The 25,352-nt window shown below is 48.3% G+C and overlaps 1 protein-coding gene across 2 annotated transcripts in view; it reads right to left on the reverse strand.

Annotated features, from left to right (window-relative positions):
• The window catches only part of KIF13B (kinesin family member 13B), a 125,616-nt gene that overhangs the window by 77,122 nt on the left and 23,142 nt on the right, over positions 1-25,352 (reverse strand). For both annotated transcript variants that reach the window (XM_037526538.1, XM_037526536.1), the window contains exons 3-4: positions 1,380-1,392; positions 136-196 (exon numbers count right to left, since the gene is read on the reverse strand). In XM_037526538.1, coding sequence (XP_037382435.1) covers positions 136-196; positions 1,380-1,392 — 74 coding nt within the window. The remainder of the gene's footprint in view (positions 1-135; positions 197-1,379; positions 1,393-25,352) is intronic.

Here is a 25,352-nt window from a genome sequence, read left to right on the forward strand (position 1 = left end):
CCTGAAAACCCCAACAGCAAGGGCTGGAGGGAGAACAGTCACGCAGGTACGATGACACTTAACGGGGGGAACCCCAGGAAACGACCCCCCCACCCCCGTCCCCGCCAACAGCGGCAACGCGGGCGTGGCTCTCACCTGCGTACTTGTCTCTGACAGACTCGTCCATGGACCAGAAGCAGTGGTCGTACGCAAACACCTGGGGAAGCACAGACACGGCATGTGTGAATAAAACCTTAACACAGTCACGATGTTAAACGGAAGCCATCGCCGCGCTACCACTGTTCACGGAAGGGAAAGCACCTCCCTGTCTGCTGGCTTTACACCTAATTGCTTTATAATCCTTAAGGATTCACTGTCTTCAGGTTCCTCCCAGCTTGCATCTAAACTTCCCCACCTTCGACCGTTGTTACTGTGCCTCCTGCAGAAGCCCAAATTCGGTTTCTCCTGCCCAAGCTGTCAAACTCCTCCCTGACACCCTCCTGGTTCTGTCCTTAACAAGGGCGAGCGACCGAGTCTTCTCACCTAAGCTCAGCTCTCCCCTCGGCGGCCACTGCACCCGCAGGCACCCCACAGGCAGCAGGCTCTCGGGGTACCCGTCTCCCCACTCTGTTATGGGGCATCTTCCTCTTCATCAAAAAGATGAAGGAAAAAAAAACCAGTAAAATCACATTTTTGCATATAAAGCAGTCAGAGCCATTTTAACTATTCTTAAAAATCATTCAGGGTCCCAGCCGCACTTATTATGTGTTTTAGCAACAATAATAAAGAATAGAATTACAATTCAACCATAGACTCTGAAACAAAACAAGACTTCAAGAATGTAGATAAAAATCTGAGTTTCCTGGAAAGTTCCAAGTAACTTCAGCAAGTGGTTAATTCAAAAGTACAGCCCCTGTGCCCCCTGGCGCCTGCAGTGCAGATACGGGCCAACACGCCCAGGGGGTTTCTGGAGAATCTGCCTCCGCTCCAGTAGGCCAGCCTGTCCCCAGAGGAAACGCCACCAGCGTGGACTCCTGTCCGCCCCACAGGGTCCCCTGCCATCCCGGAGGCGGCTTCGTGGATGGGCCTGCCCGGCACGGCGCTGACCACAGCTTGGAACGACCAGTTCTGAGCCAATCCACAGCAAACAGCACACAAAAGGAATCTGTGTGCCGACGCCAGGAGATCGGCCAGAGTGGTCAAGCACACGGACAGCGTTTCCACAGGCCGGGGGCTTCTCCTAAGCCAAAAACCAGCTTTGGATTCATGAACAGGCTACAGCTTATGTTTCTGTTACAGAAGTGACAGACAGAAAATATTTTTGCGAAGGAAATTACCAGTACTTCCAGAACATGCACATAACACCTTCCACAAGCACTGCCTAAAACCAAACCTCTTACCTTTGGCTGGCTCCTGAGTTCCCGAAGGAGGTATCATCGGTGACATGAAAGAAAAGAGGATTTAAATGTTTTAGTTTGGAAGACTCTTTTTGAAGGGCAAAATGATCAACATATGTACATTTTCAGTAACACAAAATATCAACTCTGAAGTCAGCAATTTAAAATAAAGGATCAGCTAAAACCTATTAAGCGGTAGGTGGGTGCCTGTTATAGGGAACTAACCTGGATGTCTCAGGTAGGAAGGCCGAGCACCTGCACCCTGGCTAACTGGTGAGGTCTGATGTTCCAGCCTGTGCATGTTGCTTGTCCTTGTGTAAGTATCACGAGTTCACTTCCAAGGAATTTTCTCTGCCTGGATACAGCAGCAACTTACTGCATAGCCCTTATCTACACAGGCCCTTCTGTACAAAGCTCATTCTGTCCCCGCTGGGAATAAAGGTTACATTAAGGGTACAACCAGTTGTTGGCAGTGACTGAGGACTTACTGAAGGACTCACCGCTCCCTGTTCACCCAGAACTTCCGCCCTTTCGCCCTCCCTCCCTCCCTGCTCCCCAGTAGCCCCTTGCTTCCCAATCCTCAGGGCACAGGAATGGAACTCATTCTAGTAAAACCTGGAGAGTTTATACTTAACAAAAGCACAAGAACTCTCCTCAGACACTGGCCAGCTGCTAACACTGCCAGCAGGCCCTCGTTCTCCCCTAATGGACAGGTAAACACACACCCAGAAACACGTGTTTTCTTCTGGACCACGTGAGAGTGAGCTGGACACACCCCTTCCGTCTAACCTCAGCACATCTTTCCTAAAGGCAAAGTCACTCACGTACACAACCACAGGGCAACATCAAAATCAGAAAAGTTAGGAAAGGAAAGTACTCTTGACACAAGCTAAACAGGGACAATAGCGGAGCTCTGGGAGTAACTGGTCCTTCTCGGAGAACCACACGCCAGCTCAGTGCTTGCTCCCTGGGGTCTAATGTCTTCCTGCGCCTTCGTGTCCTAAGACTTTCTTAATCTAATTCATCTTTGCATCAGATGACTTCAGAGAACACGGCCACGCCATGGGGGGTCCGGTAAACGAGGCCACTTACGTAGCAGACTGTGGGGCAACAACCAGTGTGGTTGGCAGAGAAAATGATTTCTCTGGAATAAGAGAACAGAATTCTGACAAGACGATTTAGGCACTGTGGCAGAGTCTGCCGCCACACGCCAGCATCCTTGCACAGGCTCGAGAAGCCAAGCGGACTCTCGCCCACTGCGGGCAGCGGGGCAACGCACCTACCTAGCTGGGGCCAGCGCAGAGCCAGCACATGGAGAGGCCCACGTCCGGCCAGCTGTGCTGCAAACCACTTCTTCATTCTCCCCTTCACTTTCAAGATGCTACTATTATTCCAGTTTGACAGGTGAGAAACTGAAGGCCCCACAGCTCGGTGACCTGCCCAAGCCACGGTAACGAAGTGATGGCTCTCGCATGTAAAAACAGGTCACCCAACTTCTGAGTCTATGTTCTTTCCATCTGAAAATGGCCTCGTCAAGTTTCTTCCAGACTTAAGAATCTCTGAGTCACACATTAACAACCGCCACGGCTCACAGAATCTTCCCCAACGTATTCATTTCCTCCAATCTAATTATTACCCGATAGAAGGTGACCCCTGGAGCCTATGCGCATTCATTATATTTATAAAAACTCCAGGGTGTCTTTTCTGCATGATATGGAGCATGGTATTTCGAGTTTAAATAAAATGCTTTTGTACTAAATCAGCTCTTCCTAAGAAACAACCAACAAGTATGAAATCCAATCTAGGACACAATGCAGAAGAATCCGTGGGACTAATCTGAATTCAGAACATAATAATGAAAACAGAAACACGACAGTAAATTAATTACAGAGCTAAGTTTCCAATGAGGGATTCTAGTGGTTACCACAGCCAAGCTCAAATAGCCAGCAAAGCCACCGGAAACCCCAAGATGGAATTACAGCGCTGTGCAGAGTCAGCCAGTCGGTGAACTCAGAAAGCAGAGCCTGTTCAGGGAGCGGCATAAGGCAGGGCCTGGCTGACCCAAGTCCTGTGTGGAAGCCCCAGCCTTCCTGATCACAGTGGAGCAGGGAGCCAAGAATACGGCCTGAGACCTCAGGAAGCAGCAGCAGGGACTTCATAGCTTCTCACCTCCATGGGGCTGCTTTTTGTTCTTGTTTTTGTTAACTTCATTTTGAAATCCTGCCAAGCTTACCAAAAGTTCCAGAAATAGTACGAAGAACATTTGTGTACCCTTCACCAGGCTCCCCCAAATGTTAACGTCTTCCATAACCAGCCACAATGTTCACAACCAAGAAACCAGGCAGCGATGCGATTTATTAAAGAACATACGGTCAACCTTAGGCAGATTCTGCCAGGTTCTGCTCCGACCTGGGCGTCTGTCCTCAGGGCCTCGGTGCTGGTGGGGCTTTCCCAGTGTCTGGGGCTGTCCTCCATCAGGTCAGGGTCCATGCAGGCCGGCACGCGGGCGGGCACAGCACAGGCGCTACCCAGATCCGCGTCCCTCAGGCCTGCACCCGGGACACCAGGAGGAGCCTCCATGCTGGGGATGGGATATGCTGTGAGGAGTCTCTGCTGTGTCGTTACCAGCTTCCCTCTGCACATCTTCCTTGTAGGGGAGACTCTGAGTTTATGTCAACACTGTCCCTCATCAGACATTTCACCCACAAACTTTCGCATCCACTCCATGATTCTTGCCTGCAATTACGGCTTCCCAGAAGGTGCCTGTGCAGCTGCTGCAGATGTCAACAGCCCCGGTGATGGACGTGATGGACATGTGTTCTTGCAAGAGGCCGGCTCAGGAGATGATTACCAAATGGCTACCTGCTGTGGAGAGAACTGTCCTCTCTTCGTCCCTTTTACTGAGCTGGCTTAGGGGCGTTCACATCTCATGTGAGTCGTAGATCACACCACCAAATTAAGTCGCATAAGCCCCCATCTTTAGAATGCCACAATACAGAAGACAGATAGGAAAGATCTTATGTAAGTGAGTGTTCTCTGAACATTTTTACTAATGTTTCTGACCATGCAAAAATCAAATTGATGTTGGATCCAAAAATAAATCAGAGCATCTGGAAGGTGTGAAACGCAGAGGTAGCCGGAGTGAGAAATCACCCCTCAGGGACTGCTGCCAAGTACCGAAAGCTAAGGGGACACCCAGAGTCACCACCTGGCCACTGTCAGGCTCCTGGACATTTCTGAGACCTTCGCAAACAGAACGGCTTGGACTCTGACCTGCTCCAACAGGACGTGTCCACCACAAAGGCTCCTTCTCCACAGCCGTGCTATGCGCTGACAGTGCTACTTTCTCGGGCTGAGCTGGCCGTACCAGCAACCAAGCTACCATCTGTGATGGTCACTCTGGTCCCCGGCCCCACCCCCACACCCTCCTGCACGGGGGTGGTGCTGACTCGACCGAGCTCCAGACTCTGGCAAGACTCACAGGGAGGCCCACAGCCCCATGCTGGCGCAGCCACTGTCTGCGGCATGAATGTGCTAAAGCCTGCTCCTTGTTTCCTGGACATTTGGAAGACCCTGTTCAACTCTGAAGAACGTTCTAGAAGCGTCACTGACAGCAAGGTGCTGCAGGCAGCAGCGTCCAGGCTGTGATGGGGTCTGAAGATGCTTCCACTGACAGGAGGGATCAGGGCACTGGGGTGTGGAGCCTGGCGCAGGGGAGGGGCCCTCAGAGCACTGAGGTGCACAGCCTGGTGTAGGGGAGGAGCCCCAGGCCATGGCAGAGCTGAGCAGCCCACACACTTGAGGGCATGGGGGACTTGCTCTGATCCTTCTACAGGCAGAATTCAGGAAGACCTATGGGAGACAGCTAAGAGAAGAGAGGCAGCTCTTTAACAGAAGCACAGGAGCAGCGGGTTAAGAAGCAGCCAGTGCCCCTTCCAGGGAGTTATCTAAAGAGAGCGGAGGGAAGACTCCTCTGAGGATGCTGAGGAAGAAGTTACAACAGGTGACTGCTCGTGCCACTCCCTGTTTACAGTGAGAGAGCGGAACAGAGCCTCCAGGAGTCACAAGCAACACTTCTGCCAGGAACACGTGCTCACCGTATATAGCAGAGGTGACGCCGGCAGCAGTGCCAGCACCACCTCCACAGCACGCCCCAAGGAGGTCCCGCCTCCCTGCCAGCTGGTCTAGCTGCTGCTTCCCGCACACCTGCCACACCTGTCATGACTCGGTCTAGTCAAGCCCTGCCCGGGACAGAGAAGCTCACATCCAACGCTGTCCCCTCAAGAAGCCTCCACAGGGACGCCAGCAGGAGGGGGTTTCCTTCCCCACCTGCCACCTCCACTGCTCAAGCAGCACCTGTCCTCCTAGTTCCTGACGGGGTTCTCAGTCTGGGCTCATTCCCGCCCAGCTTCTGCAGGACAGTCTCTGCATTTCTCAAAGTGGCCCAATCAGGACGTTTTGCTTCTTTAGCAAATATTTCCTCTGTTCTCGGGGAGGCCTGGCCCCTGCTGTGGCGCCAACAGAGCTGGCACCGGCCTCGCCTCCTCACCCGCCTGCGTAGGGCACTCTCCATGCCACAGGCGCTGGGGCCGACTCCTCCTCTCCCTGAGTCATTCCTTAGCTGATGTCAATGTCCCCACACGCACCTTTCTTTTCTTTTTTTAATTTAAATTTTATTTTTCATATTCCCCATACAATTACAACCCCCTTATTTTGACCCCAAGCCCTCCTTTCCCCGCCCCCCACCCGCCATAGAGTGTCTCTGGTTCATAGTTGTTTGTCGATTTTGATATTTTCTTTCTTATGGTTATTCTTTTTCCTGGTCCCTTATTTAAGTTTTCTAGATTCCCGCCCAGTCCCCCAAGCCGCGGCAATCACAGAGCTCCTGACAGAACAAAGTCATTTCCACCCCAGATGTGGAACCTGCCACCTTTTTGAATTGAGAGGAAAGAAACACACCTGCCCTTCCACCCACAGCCCCGACGGTGCTGGGGACAGAGGGCCCGAGAGCAAGCCACCGAGCCATGGCCCGCAAGCGTGACCACCACAAACTTGCTATGTGAAAACACCAGCTGCGATTTGCTCATGATTTCAAACTGCCATCGATATTAGAACAGCAAAGTTCAAAGACTATTCTCACTAGGGTGACATTCGCAAACAAAGGGGGACCAGCCCTGAGCAGATACCAGCAGGTCCAGCCATATGGGATTTGCTTTGTGCAGTGGGCCTGGCCTGCCTCAGGTCTCACGCAGGCCTCTGGAAATCCTAAGCAAGGCCTCTGCCGTTTCCCCAGCTGGATATGAGGTGCCAACTGCCTGGCACTTACGAAAGTTCTGACTTGAGCACCAAGGCACCTGGTCCCAGCCTCCTTCCATGTTCTGGTTTGAGGGCTCTGGGTTTGCAAACTGTCCCTGGGGAGAACGATACACTTGTAGTCAGGACTGTTCAGTGTTTCACTCAGTTATTTCTGAGCGTTTAACACTATTCATTTATTCAGTCACTCACAAATCACCTACCTCTTCCCATGGGTCAAACACACGAGCAGAGTATGTTTTCATTCATTGCTCACTTGCACTACAAGAAAGTTTAAATCTGGCCAAAGAATTAAATCAATGCTGATTTATTTGTGGTGATTTTTGGTTAAAAAAAATTGTCCCCAACAGCGTGAAATGAGAGGCAAGCAGACACCGTGGCAGGAGATGGGCCCCAGGGTGTCAATCGACCCTCCTCACGCCACTCCCTCTGCGAACAGCAGGACCCCACGGCACAGGACTGACGGGGGAGCAGAGCAGCATCTGGCACATAAGCAGCACCAGCGTGGGTGTCTATCTCTGGCCTGTAATCTTCACCTATCTGGCTGATTGCGCTGACTCCCTCAGTTCAGAATTGAGGTGGGCGTAAAGGGGGTGCTAGAGATAGGCTTCCTGAAATCCCAACAGGGAGAGAGAATCTCAGTCAAAAGCGAGAGGCATGAATGCCTTCGGCCATGGGGGTGTGGATGTCTCATTCTACTCTCTGGTCAGCGGGCCTGGAGAAAACCCCAGAATAAGAGCTGGTCCACAGGAGACAAGGCTCCGGCTAAGCGTGCCTGGGTAAAAATTTCCCCGGTAGTTCACCAATGGCAAACTCCTTCGGAACAGTGTGGGTGTGTCCAGGGGAGGGGGCTCTCAGAACTGCCCCCCAAGATGGTTCATTATACATTAGTGGATCAATAGGATCCATGACAATGAAGCTAAAGTGCACGCATTCCTAACACCGCCTGCCTCTCCTCTTTTCACAGGAATCGATTCCTTCTTGAGCTTCTCACCTGTTTCCATCTGAAGAGGCTACTGTGTCTTTATGGGCTAACTGGACCGGTAACAGAACAATTAAGGATGACTCTGTAAGGTTCCCAGGATTCCTGGAATGAATTTCCTTCTAACATGTATCCCACTGTATCAAATCTTTCCAGATGCTCTGCAGCCTGCTGCCTCCTCACCCGACCCTTTACTTGATAGCTGAACACCCATATTTAGCCCGAAGCCTCCCAAACTATAAGCACTCGGTGAATGTCTATCGAAACGAGAGACTAGAAATTAGGCTAACCACGACTCCATGCCGTCTAAAAAAAACTATCCTCCCCCCAAGCCACTTCTCAAACCTCCAGCCTCCACTCTCCTGTGTACATTCTCTGTCAACATCTTCTCCTTCCGGATCGTTCCACATTGGACATGGAACAGCCAGTTTTCTTAGGAGACCAGGATCTAAAGATTTTAAAAGAACCAGAAAATGCTCATTTACAATTATTCCTCACTGAACTCCAGGCAAAGCTATGCAAGAGCAGGGCTGCAGCGCAATCACAGACAGAAGACTCGGAGACAGGATCTCTGGAGGAAGGAGCAATCGCTGAGGACTTGAGAGAAGAAATTTAAGAATGTGCTAAAGACAGAAAAGAAAACAAACAAGACTGCAGCAAAAATAAAAGGTTATTCAAATGAGTCATGGCCCAAATACAAAGCAAACAAAAATGTGGTGCAATCTGAACACAACTGATGGAATTTAAGAGCTGCTTGAAACTTCAGCCTGGGTCAGGATGAATGAGCAATCCTAGCAGGGGACTTAGTCAAACACAGAGAGACAGACAGACGGATGGGAAGACAGGCAAATGGAGGGAGGGAGGGAGGGATATATACACATATGCATACGGGCAACTTAAAAATAACACGAAAGCAGCAGTGAAGGGAAAGGGTCGTCACCTTAGTAATAAAGGACCAAAGAGATAAAGTTTAAAGAGAATTTAATAAGAAACACAGGTTTCAATATGCTATAGAAAAACATCACAGAAATGACCAACAGGAGAAATCAAAACAACAAAAACCCAACAGCAGGAGAAGAGGTGAAAACCTCACACACAGGAGTTAAACCCACTTGCGGGAGGCGCTGACTGTCTGTCTGAGGTTAATGAGTCGAGGCGTACACACATGGCCTGGAGGGCTCCTCAGTGTTTCTGTTCACGGACCCCATGAGCATTTTTAAGTGGATGTATAAATTTTTTCCAAAATGATTTTAACTGCTAAGGATGTAATTTCTGAAACACTGTATTTAAAAATAAAATTACTTTAAATCCATCAGTATCCAAGTACCATTATTTTTATAAATCTTGGTGGGGGGATATTACCGACACTATCAAATTTTTTCTTTAATTTTTATTTTTTATTCATTTATGCAGACAAGAACTGGATTGTAGGACAGAGGTGCGGGGGGATTCACCAGAGACAGAGCGGGCAGCAGAACAAGCGGATCTGCTGAAATAGAGGGGAGCAGCAGGGAGACAGGAGAGGTCTGCTGTGGCATATGTGGGTCAGCTTCTTGGCCAGGGATTGAACTCATGCTGCAGTGGCTGGGGGTAGCTTGATAGTGCTGAGACGCAGCCCCTGCGCTACCAGGGAGGCCCCTCAACTATTTTTTAAATGCAAAAACTCTTCTTTAATAATCAGTGATTTTACACGCTTACTTTTTTCCCGTGAACTCATTTTTCCATTCCACTTTCCCCAACATATTTTACCCTAATAAAAAGTTTTATATTGTTCTTTTCTGCAAATATATATATTAAAATTTTTAATTTCTCTTTCCATTGAACTATTAATACAATTATTAGTAACACAGAATTGATCAGAACAGGGGTCTCCCTGGTGGTGCAGGCTGTTGAGCTCAGCACTGTGAAGCTGTCCGCAGCCTCTGCAGTGCCGGCTCGATCCCCACCGGCCTTGGAGCAACCCATATGGCGAGCAGACCTCTCCTGTCTCGCCCGCTGCTCCCTTCAGCAGTGTATTTCCTCAGTCTGCCTGTTCTGTTTCCCGCTCTGTCTCTGGTGGATCCTCTCACCCTCCCGTGCATCTGGCCTGTACTCCAGTTCTTGTATAAATAAAAATAAATCTTTAAAAAAATTTTTAAAAATTGATCAGAACAAAACAAAGAGATTACAAATTTGGACAAACACAAAGAGTCTACTGTTTTGGGAAGGCATCTCTTAATGAGAAGAATCCGTGGGATGATGGGCTGCTAAAATGAGACCACACTGAGCATCCATGCTATTCCTGTTTTCTTTTGTAGGGAAGCAAGGCACTGAAAACCCTACCCCAATTCAGAAGAGGTGTGGCTGCAGAAGGGTTGTCATGGCAACGTCACTCCCCTCTGCACCCCCGCCATGGTACACAGTGACCTAACATCAAATATTATCATTAGTGATGGACAAACTAATTAATCAATTAGGGGTCCTGAAAGCAAAGCATTGGAAACTACCCGACTTGGAGAAGGGGTTGTGACCCAGGTCACAGTCATTGTCTCAGCTTCCTGGAGATATGCCAAAGACTTCCTCACAATTTACCAAGTTTATTACAGCTGCCATTGCTCCACTTCGAGAAACTTTGCTGAACCTCTTCAACTCAGAAAGGGTTGAGAAAATCAAGTATTTTCAAATTCATTATACCCTGAACAAAAATAGTACCACTGCCCTATAATCTACCTAGACGAGAATATGGTTTTATAACCAAAACTTTAGCTTACATATCTTACCAAATCTTGATGATCTCATTGTTAAAATAATCAGATAAATCAAGTTTTCTGCACAAAATAACCTGATCTTATTTTTAAATTCAAATAAAAGTTTTTATACTCATTTCAAGAACGAATCATGGAACACGCTCTAAGACAGACTTACTAAAAGCAATCAAGTAAGGATTTAAATGACATACATCTAATCACTTAAAACAGATAAAGGGGGGCCTCCCTGGTGGCGCAGCGGTTGAGCGCTGGGTTGCAAAGCTGCCTGCAGCCTCTGCAGCGCCAGTTCGATCCCCAGCTGCTCCCCGGCCACCGGAGGAGGGTCCCACATGGCGCACAGACCTCTCCTGCCGCCCGCTGCTCCCCTCAGCAGTGTACTTCGGTCCTTCTGCCTGGTCTGCTCTCCTCTCTGGCTCTGGTGAATTCTCTCACCCTCCCGTGCTTCTGACTGTACCCAGTGCTTGTATAAATAAATAATTAAACAAATCTTTAAAAAAAAAAAAAAAGGCTTTCTTAGGAGAATGAGAATCCCTTAGCATTTAATAAAAAAAAAATAAAAATAAAAATAAAATAAAACAGATAAAGGGCCAATACAAAGCCTCATGCCATTCCTCACAATTGTTAGTAATAAGTTTTAATATGTAGCTAAAATGAGAAACTATTTACAAGGAGCATGATAAAGATAGCAAATTCTTTCGGTTTCAAAGCGTGACAAACTCTGGTAAACTGGGTTCTTGAAAATAATTAAGAATGAGAAAGAAGTCCATTGAAATTTAGGCATCAAGATCAGATTTCTGTATATTTAATGAAAGAGAAGAAAACATGGAGCTGTAACCACCTTAGCAGTTGGCATTATATGGTTTTTTTGAGTAGGAACCAGAAAATATTAAATATCATGTAGCTTGAAACAAGACAATTGACTGTAATCAAAATAAAAACACTTCACAATATGATTTAACAAAAATGTTCTTAAGTACCTTTGAAGCCTTACTGAATAAGGTACATCCAAAACCTGAACTAAATGACATCACAATTTTATCTCTGCATTTAGTTGATAGAGCTTAAGTCATTCTAGCTACCTGCTTTGGCTGTTTGAATGAGCTTTGCCTACCAGTTAGTGGCTTGTCCTGGGGATGAGTATTAAGAACAGATGAAAAAATCTTTCTCCTCAATTTTTCTGTAAACCTAAAACTTCTCTAAAAAAATTATCAATTTTAAAAAAAGAAGAAATGAAAAGAATTCTATTTTCCAGCCCAAAAGCTATACTTCGATAACGCAGCAGATAAAAGTAAACAGAAGCCAGTCTAAACTACAGTTCAACTTAAAATAGTTTAAACTGGTCCATTAGTTTGTCAAGATGAAAGTGAAAAGTAAAAATATCAAAATGGAAAGTGGGAATGCCATGGAAACATATTTGAGCGACTAGGAGAGCGAAATTTCTGACATTTAGCCTGGACTGACGTGAAAATCCTCGTTGTTTTATGGTAGATCAAAAACAAAGCTTCTGGCCAGAGATCAGCGAGTCTGAGATAGAGAGGCATCGCTCTGTGGGCTGAGAACGTGATGCGAGACCTGGCACCCTGCAGGTGAGCGTGCAGGGAAGGAACGGAGGGGCCTCCCCGACCAGCTGCCCCCAGGCCCCTAAGAAACATCTCAGGCACCAGCTCAGGCTGGACCCGGCCAAGGAGCTGTGACCGGGAACCACTTGACCGAGGCTCTGGCCACACAGAACGGGACTGATGTATGCTTTACAGACAGCACGCAGCTCGGTCACCTCCGCCGACAGCTACAGAGGACAGCAGAGCCGTGGGTGACAACGCTGGGGACGGCCGTCGTCCACCACCGGGCTGGAGCCCTCTGGAAACTGTGTATTCCTCTGCTCCAGGGCCCAGCAAGTCAGGACTCCCTGGGGCACTGGCTGTGTTTTATATCAAAGATTAATCGATTCTGCACTAGACGCTGAGTGTTTTGTTAGTCTGCCCTTGACCTAAAATTTTCCCTCCCACTTCCCTCGAGGTTTCTCAAATTGATTGCTAGTAAATGGGCCGGATTTTGAATGTTTCCTCTGCTGGGATGTCTGTGTCTGTCTTTGAAAATCTTTTGCAAATCGGTGTGACTCTTGGAAATCTTGCCCTGGGGATTTGGTTGTTCCCCCTCATCAGGTGACGATGTAGGGGGGTGCCTGCTGTAGATCCCTGCAAAATCCTGAGACTGACACAGGAACCCCGTGCTAGACTCATATTGCTAGACTCATATTTAGAGGCGGGAGGCAGACCTCACTGTTTTGTTTGGGAAACTCCTTAACACATTTTTGTTCTCAGCCCTTCTCTTATACAAATAAAGCACTCTGAAAATGCTAGTGTGTAACAGAATTGATACGTGTTCTGTTTGATCTTAAACAGAGAAAATAAAAGGGGTTACAGCTCCTTCCTTCTTTATTTCAAAGTTGTCACCAGTGTTCACTGATGGCAAACAGCAATGTGTGGTGTCCAGGAGTCTGTCCACCTGGGCAGGGCGAGTGCCCCGCTGAGGGCACACTGGGCGTATGTGCCCTGAGCTGGCCCGCTGAGCTCAGTGCCCACGCCTGCAGGGACATCTCACCCCTGCTCAGACTGGGAGCGAGGAGGGAGGGTTTAGTGTAAGTCGCAGGGCGTGTGCAGCTATGGTTTTCTGGAATAATGCCACCTTATAGGAATTATTGGTCAGGTCTTCAATCAGTTTTTCTTTAAGTTTCAGAAACAAAGTCTCTGCTGAGAAACACTGGATTTTCTAGCTCAGCTTGCAACACACATGTCGGTTTCCCAGCCATTCTTGTCGGCTCACGCTGCTCAGTGGCCAGGCCGCCTTCCCACACGGCCACCTGACAGCCTGACCCACGTCCCCTCAATCACCTGCCACATGGTCATCTGTGTGGCCTGGCACCAAGTCGGGCAGGGACAGACAGGCCCGGCTCTGACTCCGGATGAAAGCCTTAGTCTCTCCATGCCTGACCCTCCACCTGCCAGGTGTGAATAAAAACAGGGTTGCCAAGAGGATTTAGTGACTGAACAAGGGTCAAAGATCTGGATAATTGTGTCTGCCTTTTCTCCTTCCACCCCCGTCATGCCATCCTCTAGATTGGAAATATCTTTATTTCTTTTTTTTTTTTAAAGATTTATTAATTTATTTATACAAGCACTGGGTACAGTCAGAAGCGCGGGAGGGTGAGAGAATTCACCAGAGCCAGAGCGGGGAGCAGAGCAGGCAGAAGGACCAAAGTACACTGCTGAGGGGAGCAGCGGGCGGCAGGAGGGGTCTGCGCGCCTTGTGGGACCCTCCTCCGGTGGCCGGGGAGCAGCCAGGGATCGAACCGGTGCCGCAGAGGCTGCGGGCAGCTTCGCAACCCAGCGCTCAACCGCTGCGCCACCGGGGAGGCCCAATATCTTTATTTCTGAATAGACAGAACACACATATTTCCTTGAGGTCTTTCCATATGACTGTCTTCCTCTCCCCCACACTCTCCTGGCAGCCATGCACGCACATCACTACACCCTCGCCATCCAGATCCTCTTACAGCGTCTTTGCTTTAGACACGACTTCTCATCTTTATCTAAAAGGACTTCCACACAATCCGGCAGCACCTCCCCGATCTCTCTACAGAACCCTCACACACTGTCTTCGCTGAACAGCCTCATCCTCCCGACTAAATGTGCCCTAAGAAACAGTGGTGATTCAGGCATTAGTTTTAACCCACACATCAGTCATTACTTAACCTTTGATGGTCTAATCACAAATAATCCACTCTAGGGTTGATTAGGGAGCATATGAAGGCTCTCATCAAGAACAGGTCAGGATGAATGTAGGTGTGTGAAGTTGAGGGGGAAGTTATGATTTTCTAACTAAAATTTAGTAATTGTGGTATTAAGTTACAGTATTAGCAGTAACTTTGTCATCAATAAAAACCAAAGCTATTGTTGCAAATATCTTGCGCTGACATTTCATCAAAACTTTGAAACCTAATCAATTACTCCCAGTAACAGATTTTACTGGGACTTACTACTGTGTCACAGGTCTTTAAAAATATTTGTGATAATATTTCAATGCAATTGGTTTCCTTTGAAATCCTTTGCATTTGTTTTAACTTTTGAAAGATTTCTCTGAGAAGGACTCCACAGACCATGTGAGATAGGAAAGTCGGCTTGAGTTTGTGCTTGAGTTTCTGTCTCCCTTGCTCTTTTGTCCCTGATCAACACAAACAGGGTTTTAATCAACAGAAGGAAAGTCAGAAGTAATTTCTCACTGGTAAACTGTATAGTGCTGAAACCCTAGAGATTAACAGCGATGTAAACCAATTAATAAAAAATAAAATAAAAATTCTGTTTTCCTGAGTAGGACTATTGCACAGACACCTCCACTCTGGGGAGAGCCAAGTCGAAGGCTCAGGCCCTGCAGCCTGGGCGCTGTCAGACGGATTCAGCATCACTAGTTCCAACTGGGAGGGCCCCGAATCCTGCCACGCGGGTCTCAAGGAACTTCCTGGCCAGGTGCTTGTCGGAGAGCTGGGACTTCACTGAGCTCTGGGAATGGGCTGCCTGACTGATATTTACTAAAATGTGTCAGAATTCAGTCAGATTCAAGGTAACAAGCCCCAGTAGCATGGCTGTGGGGAGAAGGCCTGTACGCGCTTACCTGCTCTCGTCACAGGGCATTATACAAGAACAGAAAGGACCAGCTGAGGCCAGTTCACGATGCCCCTGCTAGAACAGGGAGCTCCGTGGAGCCTGGGACCAAGTCTCCCTTTGTTTGCCTTGTTTTCCTGGGGTGACGCCATCCTGATGCGTCAAGGACACACAGTAAGCAGTTGTTGGATGAAGACACAGATGTCAGCTACTTCGCTGGGGATGGGTCTCCCTAACTCCAGAAGGTGATTTCTTAAAAAAAAATATAATAAAACACGTCATGCACGTGTTCCCTTCTCAGGCACCTGGCCGGGGCTGCCTGTATTGGACAGCAACAAGTAACTGCTGAATGCCTTCACTTTTCCCAATGTTTGAAGATCAAGAAGAAGCTGCTGTAAAATCTTGGAAGGCGACAGAAACAGAAAGTTCACCTGGCCGTGGAGAGAAGAGGCCTGGCACACCTGGGCTCTATTCCCAGACCTGCCACTTACAAGCCCTGAGCTCTTGGGTCCTCACGTAACACCTTCCTGCTCCTCCCCCTCCTGAAAATGAGAGAACCACAATGCCCATCTCTGTGGTTGTACTGGCAGGTAAAACCTTCAGAAAGGACCCAACCCACTAACACAGTCTAAGGTCATCATAATCCCAATACATAAATGCTAACTGTCATCAATGAGAAGACCCAAAAGCTGGATTCTCTACTCACTTGTAGACTTTCCAAGAACATTGTAATGGCTATTTCAGCATTATTTACACCTTCTAAGTATTCAAAGACCTTGACCGCTGAGTTCCTTCTGCTGTGATAATAATAGCTTTTTGCTCAGAACAAGGAAGCCAACTCTGGGCAACAGTATGCAAATCAATGCTCTGCAGAGGAACCCACAATTCCTGAAGTAAACATCTGGACTCGCTTTCTGGAAGCTAAGAAACTACATTCAACCCACAGCTTAAATCACCTGTCATTATTGCCGGTTAAAAGCAAAGGGCATTATTTGTTATTAGGAACATGATTTCATGACATGTCTGATTCAGTATCGACCAGAATAAATAAATCAAGAAACAGCAGCAGCGATCTCTGCTCGGTACTGCACGTGCCTGGCGTTTCTCATGACAGCTCTCCAGGCCCCTGCGGCTGGGGTGGGGGGTGGGGGTGGGGAGCCTCGAGTCATGCAGCTGCAGGTGCCCCAGATTCACACCCTGTGTGCCCGTTACACCTGAGCTCTCCCCAAGTCCCTGCTGCCCTCAGGAGCCTCCCCCATGTCAGTCCTACACCCTTCTGATGTGTAACATGAGTAATTTAAGTCAAGGCCCTCTATGAAGAGCAGACTGTCTGCTTCCTTGTTTTTATCTTCAGGTCTTTATTTTCAGTGCTGGCTCAGGCCATGGTTTATGTCAGATGAACCAGCGGGCAGTTTACCCCACAAACAAGAGAACCTCAGCCTTGGGCCACAGCCAGACAGGAGGGCGTCTCCGCATGGGATCCTCAGAAAGCAAAGCCCGGGGCTTGTCAGGGTGGGCAGTCCCAGGCAGCAGAGGGCAGGGTGGGCTGGTGTCCACGTGAAGCTGGTCAGGGCCCCACGGGAGCTGGAGACAGCCAGGGCTGAAACGTGATCCAAGGCCCCAGGAGAGGGAGCCGAGAGGATCTGAAGTGCTCTGAGGTGTGTGCCCGGGGCCACATGGACTCGGCCAGAAACCCAAACGGTGCTGACGGGGAGGGACACTGTCCTAGTTCAGTGCCAGGGCCTGACCCATCTGTGCCTATGTCCCCCTGTCCAGCGTCCTTCCTAATGCAAGCGGGTAAAGACCAGCCTGCAGGTTGGGTCCTAATCAATCCAGCTTTCAGAGAAGGATGTGCCCAAGGCAGGGGCTGCCCGTGCTCCCTGCCCAACTGGAAGGGTTAGCAGGAGTGGGCACTTGTGGGCACCGCCTGGGCCTCCCGGTTCACTGCAGCTTCAGTCCCCAGACTGCAAGGGTCTGCAACTGGACCAGCGACGACGTGGGCATCAGCACTGGGCAGGCAGAGGGGTTCTGGGCTGGTAACACTGGTGAGAATCCAGTTGACCGCGGCGGTGGTGTTGTCACCCCCCAAAAACGCCCAGACACCCGACCTTCTCAGAGGGGGAGTGAGTCTTAACAAAGCTGCCCGATGCAGGTCCTGGACAGTGCTACTAGGCGCAGGCTCTTAGCAGGGTTTTCCTTTCATAGGGTAAATTTTATTTTCGAAAACACTTGACAATCTTGTAAATATGCTGTATCTAAAACATCAACAGGGGAAGCTGCGATCCACGGAGGTTTAGATGCTATGTATTCTTGCATAGAATTGCTACAAAAATCTTGTTTTCAAACCAAGAAGGCCAACCAATGCTGCCGAGGCGTTACGCGTTCAACTTCCAAAGATTAAAAATGTTTGTTTACAAAGAACCTGCCAGTTTCCAGTGACATGAAAACTGACAGATGCTCTGGGACGCACTGCGATGCTTTCAAAGAAAGGCTAACCTAGCCTCGCCTCCTCTTCGCCAGCATAGCGAGCAGGCTGCTGACATCTGAAATCTTTACAGTCGTCTTTTTTTTAAACTTAGGATTATTTTTAATTTTTTTGTTAAAGCACTCTGAATTTTTTGACATAAATTCACCATCCAGTAACTCCACCTTGTTGGCAGGGGGCAAAGTTTTGATTTGCCAAAGGTTTCTTGCTTTATTGAGATCAACTTCAAAATGTGCGCCTGCCTGGCTCTCTGTCCTCTCTACGCTAAACCTGACACCGCCCAGTCTATGAGGAACGGACCTGACCAGGGAGTCTCGTGCCCCAGGGGGCTCCTTCCAAAGGGCACAGCAAAAAGAGACCACAAGTGCCCTCAGAGCCAGCCCTTCTTCAGAGCCAGGCCCTGAAAACTGGAGGACAAAGTCCCCGGCAACCAGGCCTGCCAATGACGCTGCTGTAGCCGAGGGCACGTCTAGTCTCTGCTCCAACCACACTCCTGCGAGACTACTAGGGTCCATCAGGCTCTAGACCACAAAGGGCACTGAATAGAGGCGCACGGCTGCCCCGCTCTCCTCTCAGGGTCAAAGGACATAGCCGTGAAGATTTGCAATGTGCAAGGACAGTGTGAGTTGTGCCTGTGGCCTAACCCTAAGCTCGACCCTCGCACGCGGGAGGCTGCGGATCCTGTGAACTCCAAGGATGATCACACAGGAGTCATTTCCTAACAGAAAGGCATCTAGAAACTAGTTGGAGAGACAGGAACAGGTCTTTGGCACTAAGAGGAAAGAGCTGTGTGTGTCCTGACCTACTTGGCCAGCTGCCAGCTGAACTGGCGGGGAGTTTCCCTTCCCACGTCCCTACTGCGGGAGCCTCTCCCCTACCACCCACCGCCCGTCCCTCAGCACAGCAAGGCGGCTCTTTGCCACCCGGCCTCACATTAAGGGAGGGCTCCCCAATGACGGGACAGAGTGAGCCAAGTGGGGCAAGGAGGGACCTCCTCCCTGCGGACCAGCAGCGGGCGACGCAGATGAGGAGCGGGCAGGGGGAGGCGTCAGGAGTCCTGGAAGGGTGCCTTGTCTCCAGGCTGTGCCCCCCTTGTGGGGAAAGGGAGGACAGTTTCCCCCTTCTGGTCTCCAAGATACCCAGTTTTATGCTCCACAACTGCCCATTGTGAATCTCATTTGAAAACCCCCAAAACCCCACATTGAGCCAAAATTGCATTTCAGTTCTTCAAAGCCTCTTTCCACGGTCTCCCCAAGCAACCCCCGACAGGCGCAAGGGAACAGTCAGGAAGGCTGAGAAGCAGGGCCCTCGCGTGGCCCACAGGTGGAAGGTTACAGTTGGTGGCATTCAAAGGTGGCGCTCTGAATTCAGGCCTTTGTTAGCAGTCTGCCAACTTCAGGAACGCCTCGGGTTAAATGGGCTTTCACAGGGACTTAGGGGTGAATTCTCCCTTTCTGTGACATTGCTTACAGGGGGGACTTAGGTTCTGAAATTTTGGTAAGTTCCTTGGACAATTCCAATGAACCCGGCTGACATGTTATTTTTCAGGCGCAGAGGATCTCAAGCTTTTTGGTATCTGGAAGTCTTTGCACACCTAATTATTGAGGACTCTAAAGATACTTTTTTTTTTTTATTAGAAATGTCTTTATCATCACTCATTCAGCTTAAACCGCAGAGTATTTCTCTCTGACATCCATTCTCCCCCCACCCAAATTTTTTTTTTTTAAATTTTTTTTTTTAAAGATTTTTTTTGAGGCATGTTTTATTTATTTATTTATTTGTTTGTTTGTTTGTTTGTTTATACATGCACTGGGTACAGTCAGAAGCGCGGGAGGGTGAGAGGATTCACCAGAGCCAGAGCGGGGAGCAGAGCAGGCAGAAGGACCAAGGTACACTGCTGAGGGGAGCAGCGGGCAGCAGGAGAGGTCTGCGCGCCATGCGGGACCCTCCTCCGGTGGCCGGGGAGCAGCCGGGGATCGAACCTGCGCGGCAGAGGCCGCGGGCATTCGCAACCCAGTGCGCAACCGCTGCGCCACCGGGGAAGCCCCCCAACCCAAATTCTTGTTAAGAGCTTTTCAAAAGTAAGCACGTGCTCACGTCTCCCTTGCGGATAAAATTCCACACAGTGAAGGCAGAGAAGTGCGTGTGCCCTGCGGTACATGCTGCCTGTGGCTGTGGGGACGGCCTGCCTGGGCCCCCGAGACTCTTGTTCACAGAGCAGGCCCAGGCCTGCCGCTCGCTGGGCTTATCAGTCTGAGGGTTAAAACCTCCCTTACAAAGCCCCGGCCCAGTCTTGTGCCGAAGCTGCTGTGCACGCCTCCTCGCTCTGTCCCTGTCTGCAGGTTTGGCATAAACTGCGGAGAGTGGGAAGAAAGCTGGGCACCAGGCATGCGGAGACTGTTGATGCCAGGGGCACGGCTTTCTCACCCTGGCCTTTGGACTTGTGCTTCCAGAGTTCCTTGACACTCAGAAACTCTCTGAGTGATGGATGCTTCATTCTTAATTTAATTTCATTCTTGATTCTTAATCGTTTTTAAGAAGACACTGGCTGTGAGGTAACGGACGGCCTCCCCACAACACCTGCATCCTCTGGGCCTCCGGGAGCGGGTCCTGTGAACTGACTCCTGACAGCAACGGTGGCCCTGTAACAGGGGGGTTCCCAGGAAAAGGGGAAGTTCCAGGTTCCCTGCCCCACCCAAGGGAGGGTGGAGCTAAAGAGAGAGGAGAGGAAGCTGGAGAAGAGACAGAGAAGGAAGGAAGCAGGACAGAGGCCTGGAGGAGGCACATGGAGCCGAGAGACACATGAAGAAACTGCGCTTGCCTTGTGGTCGTGGACTGGGTGACACAGATGTGGGTGAGAGGCCCACGGGGAGGTGACTATGGCAGTTTTTGTCTTTTGATTTTGCTCTTTTCCTCCCAGACTTGTCTGGTTGTTTCTGATCCTTTTCTGTGGGTCCCCGCTGGAAGGCGCGTTAGACTTGGGGCAGGTTTGGGGCCTTGCTCTGGGCGAATCCCATTTGGATGGACTTTTACCCACAAGGGGACAGGGAACTTTGGGTGCTTGATTTAGAAACTAGATTCTTTGCCTTTCCTGCATTGTTTACTAATTGTATTAAAGTTCCTTTTCATTAAAGTCTCCTATGTTTTGTGTTGATGCGGCGGATGACAGAATCTATTTAGAGCAGGCAGGTTTGTGGTGTCTGGGATGTCCCTCTCCCTGCCCTATAACAGCACGTACCCAGTCAGTCTGGTTTCGGGGTCCATGAGAAAAGAGTGGTAAGTTGGAATTTTGAGAGGCCCTGGTTTTAACCAAGAGGATGATCAGGTTCAAGCCCCTACAGGTATTTTTTAATGTGGGTGACAGTCTACAGATGTTTTTTGTTTTGGGTTTTTTTTTAAGGCTTATTTTATTTATTTACGCATACAAGAGCTGGGGTGTAGGCCAGACTGTGGGGGGGAAGAGGGGGCTGTGAGAGGGTTTACCAGAGACAGAGTGGGGCACAGAACAGGTAGAGCTACTGAAATACACTGCTGAGGGGAGCAGCAGGGAGACAGAAGAGGTCTGCTGTGCCATGTGGGTATCTCCCTGTCCAGGGATCGAACTCAGGCCATACTGGCTTCATAGTGCTGAGACTAACCCCTGTGCCACCAGGAAGGCCCCTACAGATATTTTTTGAATTAGGAATTAAAACTGAGAAAAATTTAAAATATCTTATTAGTTCATTTTAAAAGAGCAAAATTTTTTACTATTATTTTTAAAAGATTTATTTTTATTTATTTATGCATACAACAACTGGGGTATAGGCCAGAGGCAGAGGTTTCAGGGGGTGAGAGGATTCACCAGAGACAGAGTGGGGAGCAGAAAGGCTGACTGACTGAAATACACTGCTGAGGGGAGCAGCGAGGAGACAGGAGAGGTCTGCTGCGCTATATTGGTCAGTTCCCTGGCCAGGGATTGAACTCAGGCCACAGTGGCTATGGATAGCTTGATAGTGCTGAGACTTTAACCCCTGTGCCACCAGGGAGGCCCAAGATTTGCTACACGGTAAGATAAATAATATGTTTATGAAAAATAACATGATTTCTTCAAAATGAAAACATATACATGTTAATATAAATCTAGTAAAGAGTGAAGCTGTTTTACAGTTTTGCAAATTAATATAATGTATTAAGCTGAACACATGATAATTTATCAAGTCATGATGACAATGAAGGAATTCATGACAATTACTCAGCAAACACTGGAAATCTGAGAACATGATATATTCAGGGAGGAGGGGCTCATGGTCTCAAAAAGTAACATGAGCCCCAAACCCAGGGCCACGGCCAGGAAATAGCATGTTTTGTGCCTGAAGCTGATGAGAAGCCACAGCAGGGGCTGCAAGTGGTTAGGTCCACAGTGGGGCAAATATCATCAAGAGGGGTGCCCACGGGGCGACCGAGGGCTCAGGCCCTAGTCAAAGGAGGCGGCAAGCTGGGTGCTGCCTGATTTTCAGACTGTTCAAGAAAAACTGCAAATCTGACTTTTTATATGAAACTTCCTGATTTTGAAATGTTGAAACTGCAGGCAAAACAAAATGCATCTTTGGCTTAGGCTAGCCTAAGGCACCCCGTTTGCCACATCTACTGTATACAGGTCAAATGGGATGATTCCCCAGGAAGTTCTTCCCAAAGGAAATTTACCCTACAGGCTGATGCTAATAGCAGATCACTGAGAAACAGCAAGCCTAAAATACAATCCGAGAAACACACTAAAACAAAAGGGTGTTGTCAAAACAGCAAAGGCTGCAGGGCAATGAATGGAGTAAGGGAAGACTGGCCAGGGGGCGGGACACCCAGGGCCAGGAACTCGGCTGAACCCACCGAGCAGGTGGAGCCAGCCCCGCTGCAGCCTTGTCTTGAGAAACCCGCTTCATAAAATCCCACTCCAGACTCACAAATCCCCTTCAAGCTACAAACTGGGGACCAAGTCACAATGGGCCGTGGGAGAACAAGCACTAACAGAAGAGCTGCAGTCAACTAAGACCTTCTCCTTGTAAAGACCGTACAAGACACGAAAACCACACGTGCTCCAGTGCCCAAGCACCCACAGTCTGGAGGGGAGTAGGGCCACCCGTACAGCAACAGGACCAGGGTGGACAGACACAAAGATGGCAACTCGGCCGGGACACTGTCCAGCAAGTCAGCGGAGAAAGTTCTACATTCAAACGACTAGGCAGAAAGCAGAAGTGGGCGTGAAAAATGAGTCTGTGGAGAGCGGCTTCCAGAAACCAGGTAGAAGACGGTGCCGTCGTCTAACTATTGAGTAACCGAGGTCCTTAACGAGACTGATGACAGGGACGGTGGAAAGGAATGTCAGGAACACACAAGAAAAATCAGCAACATCTGGCATCTGACTAAACCAGATAATACACGCTCTGTAATGGACTCACTTATCGGTCCACCGACAGAAGACACGACCCAGTTTCTTCTACAACCACAGAACCAATAAGTTAAAGACGTATAATGCAATCCAAAGTGCAGACCAAATTTGAATCTTTTTCAAAACAAACTCTGGAAGAAACCTTGAGACAACTAGATGTGTGAACACGGAAGGTGTGATGCTATTACGTAACTACTGTTAATCTCTAGGTGAAATAATGGTATTACAGTTATGTTAAAATAACAAAAGACATTAAGATATTTGTGGGTAAAATGGGGTCAGCTTCAAAATAATATAGGAAAGAGCTGAAGCGAGGATAGGGCAGTCTCAGCCCTGGGGGGCTGGGGCTGTTCATGATCCCATTCTGTCCACCTAGGTGTAACTCAGATTCTCCAAAACAAAAATTTTAATTAAATGGCAAAAACAATTTTTACATTAATCTTGATGTAAATTCTACTTGTTTTCCTAAAAGCAGAATACAAGGACTACTGGTTTGTTTCACATGGGTGAAAACACGAAGCATAATACACCAAGTTTTATCAGCACTCTTCATATATTGCTTAATATGTGTTTTTGATTATAATCATGTAAATTAGATTTGATGAGTGAAATAATGCCAATAATATGAGATTTTTCTCTAACAAACTCTAAGGAAGAAGTTTAAAGGGCTTAGACTCCTATGTAGTCATTTACAAGAAGAAATCATTTATCACGTCAGCTAGGTATCAGTCTCACGAGACATGCACAGCGGTCACAATGAACAAGAGTCACTTAGTCACTTCAGGTCTAAGTCTGCAAAAATCCAAACTCACAAAGGCCACAAGAGAAGACTCCTCCTCTTTCTACTTTCCAGCTCTTTGTTTTGCTCGGCTATATGTCTCACCAGCACGCTTACAGACGTGTGTGCCAAAAGTAAAGCAACCGAAATCTAATGACTAATGATAAATAAAAACACCCAAGCTCTGAGCGCCACGTTCAAGCTGTTGAAAGGGGCATGGAGACCCCCAGGAGTGGCTTTTGGGGTGGGGCTGGCTTCCCAGGTCACATTTCCTCATGGAGTACTGCTCTCTCCAGAAGTCAAGGCGTTTGCACAATACTTGGGGCATAACAGCCACCAACTGCTACCCTAGAGTTGGGTCACAGAGCCCTAAAACGCCCTGCCAAACAGCCAAAGTTTTAATCCCTCCATAGCAGGACATCACAGTTTCACCCACACTTTGTCCATAAGTAGGCACCTTAAATAGTATATTATATTACTAGCTGATCATTTTATGCTGAATCCAGAATTCTGGGGAAATTCGAAGCATTTCATCCCCTCTGGGTGCCACTCACTCCACACGGAACGAAGCACACACGGAGCCTGAGTCCTCATTATGCCAAGTAGCGCTTCAGACACGGTGGTAAAGAGACTTCCCCATGGCTGATAAATCATGACAAGTATCATAATTGCAGAGCAAATGGTCTAAGACACAGGATCTCGAACACCGTGAGCTAGCACTCTCCACCTGGGTCATGTTAATCCAGGTTTATAGAAATGTTGAGTCTTTGCAAAAAAATCCTTCTTTTTGCCAGAGCAATTCTATTGTTTTTTTTTTTTTTTAAGTTCATTCCTTCTTATCGCTGTACCAAAACAAAAAAGAATGAGGTAATATTTGTACAGCCAATGGCAATGCTAAAATAAATAAAATCCTATTGCAAGTCTACTCAAATTTTTGTTCAGACAGGTTTACTAAAAACGTGCCAGCCTGTGCTGGGGAAATGTCATAAAATCTGTATTGATTGCTATTTGATTATCACATTAACTACACAGTGAACGTAGAGTGGAATTCAATTGCATATATCTTACTAATTTTTTTTAGCTTTTAAGCATCTCCTGGACTCATTTTCACAACTATATTCAAAAGTGGCAAATGATTTGTACACTCAACAGTCACCGCGTCTTTTTTGAGAGAGGAAAGGAAGACTCGCCTACGACCTCTAGGCACACAAGGCAAGGCTACCCCCCTTTAGCCTGACATGATATAATCAGGAGGAACAGGTCCCCCGGGGGAGCCTCTTTATGAAATTAAAACATACCACAGACTGTTCTCGAGGAGCAAATTCTATTTGGACACAAGTATTACCTCCCTCCCGTCGCTTCACAGCAGAGAGAACAAACAGGTCTATTGTGTATCCCATAATTACATTTTGCATGACTTCCTTCAATTAAAATCCTGATTTAAATTAGTATCCATATAGCAGCAGAGACATTGTAAATGTCATTATCTATAGGACCTGATGGTGCCTTCCACTGAAGACAAGTGTGTGCATTTCAAGGCAGTTAGTGGCATGAGGTCCTGCCCTCGGTGCATGCCCCCATACAGGTCAAG

This window comes from Talpa occidentalis, unplaced genomic scaffold (assembly GCF_014898055.3).
Source record: "Talpa occidentalis isolate TD23 unplaced genomic scaffold, MPIMG_talOcc4v2.1 talOcc4.4, whole genome shotgun sequence".
Lineage (NCBI taxonomy): Eukaryota > Metazoa > Chordata > Mammalia > Eulipotyphla > Talpidae > Talpa > Talpa occidentalis.